This window comes from Sphaerodactylus townsendi, linkage group LG07, assembly GCF_021028975.2.
Source record: "Sphaerodactylus townsendi isolate TG3544 linkage group LG07, MPM_Stown_v2.3, whole genome shotgun sequence".
NCBI classification, from domain to species: domain Eukaryota; kingdom Metazoa; phylum Chordata; class Lepidosauria; order Squamata; family Sphaerodactylidae; genus Sphaerodactylus; species Sphaerodactylus townsendi.
In genome coordinates, this window is record NC_059431.1 from 15667911 (window position 1) to 15682372 (window position 14462).

At 46.3% G+C, this 14462-nt stretch overlaps 1 protein-coding gene across 1 annotated transcript; it reads left to right on the plus strand.

Annotated features, from left to right (window-relative positions):
- The first annotated feature begins 119 nt into the window (after positions 1 to 119).
- LG07H18orf54 (linkage group 07 C18orf54 homolog) lies at positions 120 to 14005 on the plus strand. The gene is made up of 8 exons (XM_048504689.1): positions 120 to 149; positions 1875 to 2120; positions 4502 to 5272; positions 6489 to 6636; positions 8437 to 8539; positions 10460 to 10591; positions 10824 to 10894; positions 12792 to 14005. The coding sequence occupies exons 2-8, from the start codon at positions 1895 to 1897 to the stop codon at positions 12865 to 12867; spliced, it is 1527 nt and encodes a 508-aa protein (XP_048360646.1). The 5' UTR covers positions 120 to 149; positions 1875 to 1894; the 3' UTR covers positions 12868 to 14005.
- The last annotated feature ends 457 nt before the right edge of the window (positions 14006 to 14462 follow it).

The following is a 14462-nucleotide window of genomic DNA, read 5'->3' on the forward strand; positions in this document are numbered from 1 at the left end:
CATGCGCAGTTGGGCCCCGGCGGCGCCATTTTGAAGGAGGTGGTGGTTTCTTTTCAAACTGAGGGGCGGGACGGGGAAGCGGCTGTTTTTTTGGGGTTCGAGTGGGGGGTGTGGTGGTAAAAGACGAGCTGCAGCTGCCGGCGATAGCAGTGGGTGTTGCAAAAAGTGTGTTGCCCCGCGGGTGGGTTGACACGTGTGGGTCTGCAAGTGGTGCGCGCTTTCAGAGTGACTGGCAACCAAACGTGTGAATTCCGTTCCATTCACGTGTTTGGAACGTGAGGGGAGGGAGAGTTTCTTGGGAGGCGGATGTGGGGGAAGTGGCTGTCGCCATGGGGAGGGGCTGTGGGTCACTGATGGAGCCCCTGTTTTGCATGCATTCAGTGGCTCCCAGGTTTAATCCCCGGTTGCTCTAGTGCAGTGGTGGCGAACCTATGGCACTCCATATGTTCATGGACTACAATTCCCATCAGCCCCTGCCGGCATGGCCAATTGGCCATGCTGGCAGGGGCTGATGGGAATTGTAGTCCATGAACATATGGAGTGCCATAGGTTCTAGTGAAAAGGTTCAGATTGTAAGCGATGGGAAAGATATTCTACCACATGAAGCCATTTCCAGCTTAAACAATGGGGAGTGGCATCTGCTTGAGATACAGAAAGTCCCAGGTTCAATTCTTGGTATTTCCAGGTTGTATTTTTAAGATCAGGTGATGTTAAACCTGCCAGAGACCCTGGAGAATAGCTGCCAGTTCAAGGAGGCAGTACTTGCAAACTGAGGCTTCTTTTATTAGAGTCAATCCATCTCATGTTGGGTCATTTTCTTGCCTTTGACTTTTCCTAGCGTTATTGTCGTTTCCACTGATTCTTGTCTTATAATACAGCCAAAGTATAGTAGTCTCGGTTTAGGCCTTTTATCTTCTACAGAGTTCGGGTTTGATTTTATTTAGTACCCACTGATTTGTCTTTTTGGCAGTCCACAATTTCGATAAAACTCCTCAAACACCAAATTTCAAATAAAAACTTTTCGCCATTCAGCTTTCTTAATTGGCTGACTGTCACGCCCATACATAGTAATGGGGAATACTGTGCTTTGAATTATCTTGCTCTTGGTCACCAGTGACAAATCCTTGCACTTAAGAATCCTTTCTAGCTTCTTCACAGCTTTCCTTCCCAGACTCAGCCCCTTTCTGCTTTCTTGGTAGCCGTCTCCCTTTTGGTTGAGGGTGGAGCCAAGGAATAGAAAATTTTGAGCAGTTTTGTGAAATTTACTGCCTAGAGTACTTCTTGAGCATTTTGGTGCAAAGAAATATTTTGTTGCAGTCTTTTTGAGGTTGATTCTTTTGCTGAAATGGACTGGTGGGTTTCTGCATTCAGTCTGAATACTGATTATGTGTAGTATGTTGTCCATCAGCTGAAGCTAAGGATGCCAGTTTTGAGTTGGGAAATACCTGGAGATTTTGGGAGGGGGATTAGGTTTGGGGAGAAGAGTGACCTCAGTGCAGTATAACTCCCGTCAGCCATTTTCTCCAGGGAAACTGATCTCTGCTACTGTTCTAATTCGGGGAGATCTCCAGGCCTCACCTGGAGGCTGGCAACCCCAGCTGAGACCTAGATTATAGTCACATGACTCTAAGCATGTCATGGTGAATATTAACTTTTAACCACAATGGTCCAATCGGAAAACAACTTCTGCTTACCATACTTTGAAATTCATAGTGAATTGACAAGATTATTCTTTTAATAAATGTCAGGGCAGCTTAATTTTCCCCCTTATTTATTGGCATTGATTTCAGAAACATAGACGACAACTCGTGGAGTGCATTTGGATGAAAAGCAATGGCATTTTTTGATTTTAAAAGGTAATATCTGTTCTACAGAATCGACAACATCCTCTCTTATGGCGAGGCGTTGCCTCAGTAGAAGCAACAATTCCTTGGAGTCAGGCAGCTCAATCCAGTACAAGGACAGGCTGTACAAATCCGCATCGCAAGCTTTGGAGGACTATATTAAAGATTACGATCTCAGTCTTGCGTCTCCAGACATAAAACCTGGGAAGATCTGCATTAACCAGAGCACTCCTAGAGACTTAAAACCTCCGAAGGATCGTTTCCAGCAAAAATGTGGTAGGTGTGTTTTTCCTTAGCAAAATGCATGATGAATGAAAACTTGGCCAGCATTAAGGGCTGCTGTGGAATGAGCATCATCCAAAATGTCCTTTTCTTTTCACAGTAGTGATATCATTTTGAGATTACTTGTACATCCCACATTGTAATTCTAATGAGACTTCAAGTGAGAGAAGAGTGGGTTAGATAGGATTTCATTGAAAACTAAGCTGATATGGGGTGTTGTGTGGTTTCCGGGCTGTACGACCGTGTTCTAGTAGCATTTTCTTAGGGGAAAGTGTTACTAGAACACGGCCATGCAGCCCGGAAACCAAACAACACCCCCGTGATTCCGGCTGTGAGAGCCTTTGACAATACACTAAGCTGATATGTTTATCACTTCCTAACATCTCTTGGGCTATCAATTTGTATAATCTTATCACAGCTCTCTTTGATAACCTCTTTGCACATCCATGTTCTCAAGTAGAAGTTGCCCTGATGCACTAATAGCGTTGGCTTAGAATCAGTTTTGCAGTGGAAGTACTTGATCCATAAACACAACGCTGGAAAGGTTATGAAGGGTAGTTATCTCTGGTGGTGACTCTGTTGATGGTGAGCCCAGTAGAGATCGGCTGGCTCAGGTTCGCACACTGCTCCTGCAAGCAATCTACTCAAATGGTAGCTGCGCTATCCGGAACACTAGCTTCTGTCAGTGGAGATTTTTGCATTCCCAATATTCTTTTCCTGCTTCCTTGAGTTTTCTAAGAAGAGTTTGGATTGATATCCCCCCCCTTTCCTGTAGGAGACTCAAAGGGGTTTACAATCTCCTTGCCCTTCCCCCCTCACAACAAACATCCTGTGAGGTGGGTGGGGCTGAGACAGCTCAGAAGAACTGTGACTAGCCCAAGGTCACCCAGCTGGCATGTGTGGGAATGCACAGGCTAATCTAGATTCCCCAGATAAGCCCCCACAGCTCAAGCAGCAGAGCAGGGAATCAAGCCTGGTTCCTCCAGATTAGAATGCACCTGCTCTTAACCACTACGCCGCTGCTGCTCCTAACCGGACAGTGTCCTGGTCATGTGAGCAGGCTGCTTGTGGTCAGTAGATGCCCACGCATCTAAGCAGCGTTAGACAGAATCAGACCTTTTGACTTGTTTTCTGACCGTCATCTGCTTTCCCAGATCTCAGCCAGGGAAAGATCTTTGCTGTTTGAGATCCTTCAAGCGGATCAGGAGAGTCCAAAGTCGCCAAGCAGAAGCAGACAATGGAAAGCCACCTCTGTTTGTCTCTTGCCTTTAAAACCCTTTGAGAGGTCACATGTCAGTCAAGCTGTGATTTGACAGTACTCTCCATCTCCAAACGACAGGGCTGGAGCGAGGGGGAAATGCGCCTGGGGCATGCGTGCTCCCTGCACCCCTGCCCGCCACACCCCGGAACGCCTCCGGCACTCCCATGTGCTGGCGCGCATCCACTGCGTCGTGCCCCTCCCCCATGGCGCTACACCACTGCCAGATGAAGATGCCAGGGTCAAGATGTGGGATGCGAGAGATGGTAAAGTGTTCCCCCTCTTCTTTGAGGTGAAGTCAATGGCAACCCACTCTGTAAACATAGTCTGCCTAGTAAATATTGTGATGTGACATTACCCCATGGGTCAGTAGTGACCAGGTGCTTGCAAAGGGCACTACCTTTACCTTTTATCTTCCTTCTTTATTTAGAATGTCCACACTGAGCAGTTTGCTCTTGATTATCAACCGTTGGGATATCTGTTTAATCTGAATATTCTTTGTCATGTAACTTGAAACTCTGATGAACTCAGGGTTCTCTTTATTTACCTCTCAGGTTTTTAGTTTTCCATTTTACACAACAGTGTTACCCGAGGTGGTAGGACCTGTTCGATTAGGATGGGGAATTAGCAAGGAACAGGCCTTGAATTGTGAGAGGGGGTAACCGAGATCTTTCCCACCTAAGTTTACGGGGATCTTTCTCCTTAGAAAACTGCAGGGAGCCAGAAATAAATGTATTGTCGAAGGCTTTCGCGGCCGGATTCAACTGGTTCTGGTGGGTTTTCCGGGCTGTGTGGCCGTGGTCTGGTGGATCTTGTTCCTAATGTTTTGCCTACATCTGAGGTGTACTACAGAGGGAAGTCTGTGGAGCCGTGCAGAGCCGCATCTCCAGGAGGAAAATCAGGGCTGCTCACACGATAGCGTGCGAACGGTTCCCGAGCCTCCACCGACACAATTCATGCTGGTGGAGCTGTATTTCCGTGCGTGTGTGGAAACAGCCTTGGATACATGTGTGGCTGCAGGGCTGACTTCTAGTGCGAAGATCCAGTTGCTGCAGCTTTTAAATATTCTTTTCCTTTTTAATGTGTGGGTTATGCTAAATTGCTGCTTGTTTTTCAGCTCTGGAAGACTTTGAACAGCGGGCAATAAAAGTTCCTATTTCTCCACCTTCGAGAAGGAAAACTACTCGTGACCCAGACATGCTCAGTCTCACAACAGATGACCTCCTGGCCTTTCCTCCTGACGGTTCCGTGTCTTTTAACCAAGTCACCGCCTTACGGCCCGAACGTCAGAATAGCAAATCGAAGAGGAAATCCCAGACTTCTGCCTCGTGTGTTCATCACCAGACCTCATCCTTTGGCAGCGAAGGAGAAATGAGTTTTCCTGGAGATCCGGTTATTTCCTCTTCTTACAAAGACTTTAGCAGAAAGGTGTCCACAAAACATACGTTTCACAGATACCGTTCTGACGCCTCAGGGCGTCCTCTGCAAAATCGCTTGACTGAGCAGGAGGAGTCGGAGCCTGTTTTTCATAAGAACTATCCGAGGTGGCTTACGAGTCAAAAATCTGACTTGAGTGTTTCAGAGATAAGCAGCCTTCCGGATTTCAAGTACCCAGCTTGGCTCGACAGCCATAATCTCCTGCCAGATTCAGCTACTGAAAGTTTTTCCCAGACTAGTGAAGGGGGAAGTGATTTTTCCCATTTGCAAGGGAGTCAGAAGCGGACCAGTGTTCAAAATCTGAGCGGATCGAACGACTTTAGACATCCTGAGTGGAATGGTTTGGTGGACCTACAAAATAAGGACACTGTTGTGAGAAACTGCCACCATGATTGCCGGAGGGTGTGTTTTGCACCTGATGGTTTGGGAGAGGACCAGCATTCATGGAGAGGTAACTCCCTGGAGAGCAAAGCTCTGAATTGTGCAATGATCCACGGGGGTGCATCTGTTGGACCTCTACAGTCAGACGCGCTTGGGGGAAGGTGGGAGGGGGCGGGTGCATTTGGTGGTTGGGGGAGGGGTGCACCTGCCTGGCCTCCGTGGCCTGGCACACTTGAGAGGAGGGGGAGGGGGGCTTTGCCAGCCGTGGAGCAACTGCCCCGCCAGCAGCTATGGCCAATGGGAGTGCAGGATGCACAGGGCTTGAGTCCTGTGCATCCTGCATGGTAACTTGCTAAGGGTTCATTGTTGCACATTCAGACCCTTAGCCAATTATGTATAAAGATGTTGAGACTGTTTATCAACAAGAAGAAACTACTAGCTGTCAAGTCACAGTGAGGTTATGATAAAGGGTACAGTCGAAAGTCTTTTAAAGTGCTGTTGAAGAAGTGGTTGCTCCACTCTGGCTAACTGCTTTGCTTCTCCTCTGGCCCCAGTAATGATGATGCTGTTGAGAGGTTCCATGAGTGATCTCAGCTGCCCTCATCTGCGGAGCTCTGTTGCCACGGTGACCTGCAAAACCCCAAATCACTAGTACCTACTGAGCAAAAGATACTTCGTTGGGATGCTTTCTCACCCAGGGGCCGTGCACACATGCATATATCCATGCTGTGCAAGACGTTCACACCCAGTCATCACTTTGCTGAGAGGGAAGATGCTGATTCATTCAGGATATTGTGCAGTTGGCTCCACCCACATAATGGTAGTATTCACATGCATGCCATGTTGGTGGGGTGAACCCCAAGGGAGACGGGTGCCATGTAGTTCCATAGCTAGTCTCCTTTTGCGGTGTTACCTTCTGGATTGAGTGTGAAATTGTCTCAAGTAGCCAGAGATAGGGCAGGATAGGAGAAGATGGGCATTTAATCAATACACTCATTATTTGCAGCGTCTCTTCCCAGTTCCTCTGTGGAGTTGTTTCAGGTCTGGAAGAGACATGAATGCAGCAAACCAAAGCCTTTCTGGTGTATTTACTTCAACAGGCTAACACAGCTGCCCTTCTTTTAGATTTCTTTCTGGGTTTCACTAAAAGGCAAGAGGATTTTTAGCTTGAAATATTTGCATCTGCATTTGATTTTCAACATCAAATAATACGCATTACATGTCTCAAGTCATATATGCTGGATTTTGCACTGAATCTTGCACTGGCTAACAATGAATTATTTTAGAGAATGATCCCAAGGCCCCACTGAAGGTAAAGAGAACGCCGGAGTCCTCTGCTGATGAATTAGCCAGCGCCCTGAACAATGGCGGCAGTCCTTGTACGGTGGACAACCTGGAGGCTGAAAGATCGTGGGATAATGTTCCAGTTGGTTTGTGAGTAGCAGGATATACATTTTTTATATAGCAGACATTGGCCTCTTCCGGACATAATAATGCACTTTCAATCCGCTTTCACCACTGTTTGCAAGTGGATTTTGCTATTCCGCACAGTAAAATCCAGCTGCAAAGTGCACTGAAAGTGGATTGAAAGTGCATTATTCTGCATGTGCGGAAGGGGCCATTGTCAAGAGGCCCCTATTTATCACTCAGTTGTGCCACAACACACTGGTAGTTTGCGGGTCATTCTGAGCTCCTTGAGTGAAGGCCAGATCTAAAATATAATAGATGGTGCGCCATCTTGGTTTTTACAGCAGTCTTCCAACCATCCCACCTGTGCCCCTCCCCCCCCACTCCTAATTCATGAATAAACCATAGAGAAATTTTCCTTCAAAAAGATATCTATTTCCAAGAGAAGTATTGTCTTGGCTTCTCCCAAGTGGTAACAGAAATCCTGCTAAGTGCTGTTGCAATCCTTTCTGTCACTGAATCGCCAATATAGGCCCACTCCTGTGATGACAACAGAGAGATGTCAGAGCATTATATCAGCAAGGCTTGCTAAAAACTGTGGATAGCACAGCAAGGTATTAGGCGTACAGTAATGAGGTTTCCCAAGCATTTTGGGATAATCGTTTATAAGCTATAGATCAAGGGTGTCGAACTCATTTGTTGTGAAGGCCAGATATGACATAAATCTGAGTTGGTTGGGCTGGGCCCAGGGGTAGGGGGTGGCTTCCTGGGGTGGAGATGGTTGCCCCAGGTAACAACCTTGCAGCAGCCTTGCCAGTCCAGGTCCGAATCCCTTGAGAAGGCTTGTCAGGCTCGCAAGCCAGCTGAGACAACCCTCCTCCCGCTGTTCCTGATCTGGAGCACATGTTTGACACCCCTGCTGTAGATAATCTGTTTCAATGACCAAGCATGAGTTATACTCCTAAATAAAACATGTGGCTGGAATCAGTGGCTTTCTTGCTCTCTCTGGTGTCCTAGAGATGGTTAGGGAGCATGTTGGTGATATATTATCTCTTGCTGTACTCAAGTGGAGAAACCAGCATTAGCACTAAGGAGCAGCAGTGGCGTAGTGGCTAAGAGCAGTGGCTAAGAGCAGGTGCACTCTGATCTGGAGGAACCGGGTTTGATTCCCAGCTCTGCCGCTTGAGTTGTGGAGGCTTATCTGGGGAATTCAGATTAGCCTGTGCACTCCCACACACACCAGCTGGGTGACCTTGGGCGAGTCACAGCTTCTCGGAGCTCTCTCAGCCCCACCTACCTCACAGGGTGTTTGTTGTGAGGGGGGAAGGGCAAGGAGATTGTAAGCCCCTTTGAGTCTCCTGCAGGAGAGAAAGGGGGGATATAAATCCAAACTCTTATTATTATTATTATTTTATAATTACAAAATTGAAAAGCAACAGGAAAATGAAAAGATGACACCCATGAAGACTGAGATTGCAAATTTCTCAGAATCTCCAGGTTGTGCTGACTGAACCTGATTGGAAAACTGGGAGATAATCGTGAAATAATGGTTGTATCTTGTCCTAAGTCCACTCAGTTTCCCCCTCCTAAGGGCACTGTTGTCCACTGAAGTCTCCGATTCAACTTTACAGTGCAGAAGAGGGAGCTGGACAGATTGTTCTCTGGTCTGATCCAGCAGGGTAGTTATAGGTTCTTACAGGTTGGAGATGTCAACAGAATGAGACAGGTGAAATTCCCTGGGAAGGGAGTTCCACAGTCTCTTCTGTCTATATTTAGGGTGGGGGTGGGGAGCATTTCTGACTTTAAAATTCAGGCATCTCTCTTTAGGAAATCTCCTGTGCCTGTGTGCTGTGAAGATAACTCTCCACCGTCCTCCAAAGCAAGCATTGTTAATGGGTTTTTAGAAGATTGTCTACAGAATAGTAGTCAGGTAAGTTAAAAGCCTGGTTTTTGCTTTGAACACACCCAGGTGTGTGTATTTTGTGCCGTCAAGCCACAACTGGCTTACAGCAGTCCTGTGGGGTTTTCAAGGCAAAAGACATTCAGAGGTAATATTTCATTGCCTGCCTCTGCATGGTGACTTTGGTGTTCCTTGGAGGGTGCTTATCCAAATTCACACACGCCTGTGAGCATCAATCCAGTGTCAATTGCATTTGTGCCCCTAGAACAGAATCCAGAATCCTCCGCAGTTAAGAACATCTAAAACTCCGGAAGCACTGGAGAAATGTTGTGTTTCTGTTTCAAGAGTGCAGGTGCAACCAGAGTGTCCTCATTTTGATGCATACATTTCAGATGGAACCCTTTTTTAGATCTAGGTGAAATGTATTTCTTAGCATGCTTCAGCCATATTACCGTATATACTTGTTTATAAGCCGACCTGTGTATAAGCCAAGGCACCTAATTTTACTGCCCAAACCTGGGAAAGCTTATTGACTCGGGTATAAGCCGAGGGTGGGAAGCTGGGAGGCAGAGAGAGCTCCTTATTTGGGCAGTGACATCAGGGGGAGTCACTGCCCAAATAAGGAGCTCCCTTTGCCTGCTGGCTGGGTTTGACAAAGCCCAGCCAGCCAGCAGGCAGAGGAAGCTCCTTATTTGGGCTTTGTCAAACCCAGCCGGCAGGCAGAGGGAGCTCCTTATTTGGGCAGTGATTCCCTCTGATGTCACTGCCCAAATAAGGAGCTCCCTCTGCCTCCCAGGGTGCCTCCCTGCCAGCCAGGGTGCCTCGGGGTTCCCCCTTCACCCTCCGAGGAGGGCAGCAACAAGCAACTTCCAGGTGGCAGGGAGGTTGTCCCGGCCCCGCCCCCAGCCTCCTTGTGATTAATAGAAAATGGTGACTCGCGTATAAACCGAGGGGGCTTTTCTCAGCCTTTAGACAGGGCTGAAAAACTCGGCTTATACGCGAGTATATACGGTAACCAGGGCATGAACAAACCTTAATTTGCCGGTTTGCTAATAATAATAAACTCTGGTTTTTGTTAAAGGTGAAGGCATTAATTGAATTGATGTGCACCAAGTAGTGGGAGGAACACGGGTTTGTTCTTGTCATGCCCAACCATGTTTTGGCATTACATCTAGCCCGGTGTTACTTTGGATGTTCATTGGACCTCTGTTCCACTGGGTTGGAACCTGCAGATCTGTTCCATTAAGTGGGTCTTTTCCCAACACAAAGATCTTCTCTTACATATGAAGTTCTTCCCTAGTATAAGAGCATCCTGCATAGTATAAGTCTCCCCGAGATAGATTAAAGCATCATCATTAGCAGAATAGACCCCCAGGGCTCAGCCCTGTGTTAGGAAGCATACAGAAACTTTACAAAAACTGTAAAAAAGGCATTCCCAGTAATTCCTCACAGGAGCTAAAAAAAACTTTCATATGCACGCACACTCACACACATATATGTGTATATATCTCCAAATACTTACTAAAAATGGAAAGTCCATTAAATCACAACCTTAAATTTTCATTTAGAAGAAGAGTTTGGATTTATATCCCACCTTTCTCTTCTGTAAGGAGACTCGGCTTACAAGCTCCTTTCCCTTCCTCTCCCCACAACAGACACCTTGTGAGGTAGGCTGGGCTGAGAGTTCTGAATGAACTGTGATTAGCCCAAGGTCACCCAGAAGGAATGTAGGAGTGCAGAAACAAATCTGGTTCACCAGATAAGCCTCTGCCAGTCAGGTGGAGGAGTGGGGAATAAAACCCAGTTCTCCAGATTAGAATCCGCCTGCTCTTAACCACTACACCATGCTGGCTCTTGAATAACTTATTCAGCGTTAAGCTCATTGTCTCTCCCCACCCCCCACCTTTTGTTTTCTTTCTTTTTTTTGGCGACACCTGCCTCTGTTTACAGGAGAGTACTTTTTCAGGGGGGAACCATCATGGGCCTGTGGAAGCTCTGAAGCTAATGCTGTTTAATCTTCAAGCATTTCAGCGAAGTTTTGACCTGAAGAAGACCGCTGAACAAAACGAAGAGTCTGAAAAAGCAAGTAATTCAATTTTAAGCAAAGCTTCCCTTGAGGTTTAATTTTTCTGCATCCCGTCCCCCCACTTAAGAAAAAAAACTTGCTTTAAAAGGCTGGTTGAAAAAGCAACCTTAATCCAATTCAAACAAGATGTTGACTAGTAGGTGAAAAACTTAAGTAACCTTTGAAATATTTCCTGTGTAGTTCCTTAGAAATAACATTTAAAAGTGCCTCTTAAATAATGTTTCTCAGGCTTCCCACGAAGACGTTGATTTGAGGCAGTGCGACAACGATATAATCCCTGTAACAAGGTCCCTTCAGAGGTAAGAATGCAGTTGCTTCGAGGCTCAGATCTTAGATCTGCAAACTGATTTAGCTGGATGTATTGTCGAAGGCTTTCACGGCTGGATTCAACTGGTTCTGGTGGGTTTTCCAGGCTGTGTGGCCTTGGTCTGGTGGATTTTGTTCCTAACGTTTTGCCTGCCTCTGTGGCTGGCATCTTCAGAGGTGTGTCACAGAGGGAAGTCTGTTACACACTGTGTCTAAGCGAGAAGGGAGAGTTTAGTGTGGTATATTGTCCATGTCCCAGGGTGGGGAACCAATCATTAAGTGTTTGGGTGGAACTTGCTATGCAAAGGTGTGGTTGAGTGCATTGTATTGCGGGAGGGGTTATCAGTCAATTTTTTAAGTACACGCTTTGCTAATTTTTAACATCTTATTGAAGTTGTCCTGGTGTTTGTGACAGTTTGACATAGTAAGCTTCTGAATTGTCCAGAATTTCAGTGTTCTCAAATAAAATATTTGAACCACAAAACACAGCATTCAGACCCATATTAAGGAACACGAAAGACACTGTCGGCTTAACCATCCTGAAAAATCTGCAGTTGCAGAACATGTGTTAAACAAAACTGGACATAACATTTTATTTGAGAACACTGAAATTCTGGACAATTCAGAAGCTTACTATGTCAGACTGCACAGGGAGGCCATTGAAATTCACAAACACCAGGACAACTTCTGAAAGAAAGATGTTAAAAATTAGCAAAGCGTGTACTTAAAAAATGGACTGATAACCCCACCCGCAATACAGCTGAAGCCTGCTGGTTGACCTTGGCCAGTCACAGTTCTCTCCAAACTCTCTCGGCCCCACCTACCTCACAAGGTGCCTGTTGTGTGGAGGGGTGGGGAGGCAATTGTAAACTGCTTTGAGACTGCTTACAGCAGAGAAAAGCAGGCTGCACAAAAGCAACTCTTCTCGCGTTACTTCGACAAAGCTGCTCAAGGTGGGCTTTTTAATTCTTTGAACTAGGGTTGTATTTCCTAATCCCTTATCTGGTTTAACTATTTCCTGGATCGTGCCATAAGTCAGCAGAACTGAGCATGTCTTTTTTGGTCTTGTTTGAAAAACTGGGTCAGTTTGGAATGACTCATCATATTCGTTTAGAAGCAAGGCGACTTGCATAAACAGCCCATTGTCTGCATTCTGAAAGGAATAATGTTGGAGATACGTGAAGATGTATGATGATTTGCTTTTGAGTTTCCTGGAGGCCTCTAACTGCCTGCTGTTGAAAACAGGATGCCAGATTAAGTCTGCTCAAGTGGGATTCTTCTCGTACTCTTGAGCAAAACTGACAAATGTCATCAAAGAGAATTTGCTACTTTTTTCCCACCAAGACGGACAAGACATCTCACAATCTACATTGAAAGCAGAATGCTCAAAAGTAATCTGATAGGCAGTGGCGTACTGCCCATTGGGCAAAGTGGGCAGCTGCCCAAGGCGCAGAAATTTTTCGTCACGTGGGGGCGCCTGATTTCTAAGCCCCGCCCACTCTGTACGCTGACCCACAAGCCAGCAGAGGCAGAGCAGGAGGACAGGGAGTTCCGCCTCCAGTGAACTTGGGCTGCTGGGGCCATCCGGGAAGGGTGAGTGCCGCGGCCGGGCTGCTCCGCCCATGAGGGGGCATCAAACTTAGGTTTTGCCTAGGGCGCCAGTTTGCCTAGGTACGCCACTGCTGATAGGATTGGAGGGGGCCCCCTCTTTGTTTATGGTTGTGTGTGTGTGAGCGTTACTGCAAAATATTATTTTGCATCATTACAGACAAATGAACTGATGTGTATTTTAGCTGCCTAGAACAAAATGCATTAGTGCATCACTGGAGAACTGTTATTTCTCCAACATGCTTTTGTAAAAACCGTCCACCTATTTCTGTTTGTTTGCAGAGCTTTACACCATTTGTCTCGACTGAAAGGGCTGGTTGAAGATACATGTGGCAAAGAAGAGTTGAAAAGATCGTAACAAGACATAAAGGATAAAGTAGCATAATCTTCCCCTATGCGGTCACTTCTTGGGCACTTATAGAGTTGTAGCTATAACCAAGTGCAATAAGAAAACCTTTCGGGCAAGCCGGTCACTTGCTGGACATTTGAGAGAACCTCTTAAATCTTCAGTGTTGGGTGATTAAAAAAAGAAAAATCTCAAACCAGGGTGTGTATTCCTAAAAAAAAACCCCATCTCTCTGGAGTCTGCAGGATTTCCACTGAAATATTTTAATCTTTAAAACCTGTAGACCAGGATCCAAAGAGCTATCGAAGCCCACAGAAGGGGCTGGGGGTCTGCAACCTGCGGCTCTCCAGATGTTCATGGACTACAAATCCCATCAGCCCCTGCCAGCATGGCCAATTGGCTGAGGGGAATTGTAGTCCATGAACATCTGGAGAGCCGCAGGTTGCAGACCTCCAGCCCAATAAGATGTTGAGCTCTTTTTCCTTCCAAAAGCCAGGGCCTCTGCGCTATGCCGCAAAATTGCTTTTGGGCCACCACAAACCTGCGTAACCACTGTCTGGAAAAAAAAAGGGAGTCTGTAACCTCGCATGCTCACCCCTGCTCTATTGCAGGTACACGGAGCCAGTTTAATAATTCTTTCGATCCTGCTGGCTGTTGCCAGGAGCATTCATTATTTAAAATAAATATTGGTAGCAAACAGCCATGAACTACCCAATCTGGTTCTGTAGAGTCAGAAAGGGAGGACTCAGATCATGAAGTGGCAAGGTTAAGAGAGCATTGTGGCAGAAGGTATTCCATGTTGGCTGAATTAGATCTAAACCCTTGTCTGATCTGTCAGTACTGGAAATGCTGATCGCTCTGAACGCAGATCGCGCTTCCTTCGCTATGAATCGCATTTGGCAACGTAACGTTAGATTTCAACATTGTAATAAATTCAAGGTGTGCCTTGCGGAGCATTTTTAATTTTTTTAATGGTCTGGGTTATTACAATTCTGTGGGAAACCAGCAGAGGTAAGCTGTGCAGTCTACCCCTGTTGGGAAGCAACATGTAGCATTTGGATATTGTTGATCAATTCCATCAGCTTTTGCGCACAAGCATTTTCCAACCCTTGTTTTTGTAACAGTTAAATAAAATACTAATTAATTTTTATTCCACCATACTTTTTTTGGTGGGGGGAGGGGGGTTCCTGCCTACCTCCCCAATGGGACCCAGAGCAGTTTACATGGTTTTCTTCTCCATCTTATCCTTTAACAGCCATGAGAGGTAGGTTAGGCTGAGAGCATGTGACTGTCCCAAGGCTACTGAGCGAGATTCCGTGGCACGCTGGAGATTCGAACCTGGGTCTCCCAGATCCTAAACCTGCACTGTGACCACTACGCAACACTGTCACCTAATCCTTGAAGTGTGACAACGTAGGCAACAGGTGAATGGTTGTAGGGAGGAAATCCTGCAGGCAACATAGTTGTTGAGGTATCCTGTCTCTTGTGATCTCCCTGTTGGGTCTGGAAGCGGAAGCGTGCACATCAAGGTTTCTGAAGGAAGTTGGTTGCCTGCAAGTTGGTATTTATTTATTTAGCTTTCTGTTGCCTCTTCACAGTCCTGTTTC

Excerpts from the sequence above, each read along its gene's own strand:
- LG07H18orf54 (XM_048504689.1), top strand. The coding sequence starts at position 1,895 with ATGGCGAGGCGTTGCCTCAGTAGAAGCAACAATTCCTTGGAGTCAGGC. Across the intron at positions 8,540-10,459 it reads GTCTACAGAATAGTAGTCAG|GAGAGTACTTTTTCAGGGGG; the intron begins GTAAGTTAAAAG and ends CTCTGTTTACAG. Across the intron at positions 10,895-12,791 it reads GTAACAAGGTCCCTTCAGAG|AGCTTTACACCATTTGTCTC; the intron begins GTAAGAATGCAG and ends GTTTGTTTGCAG.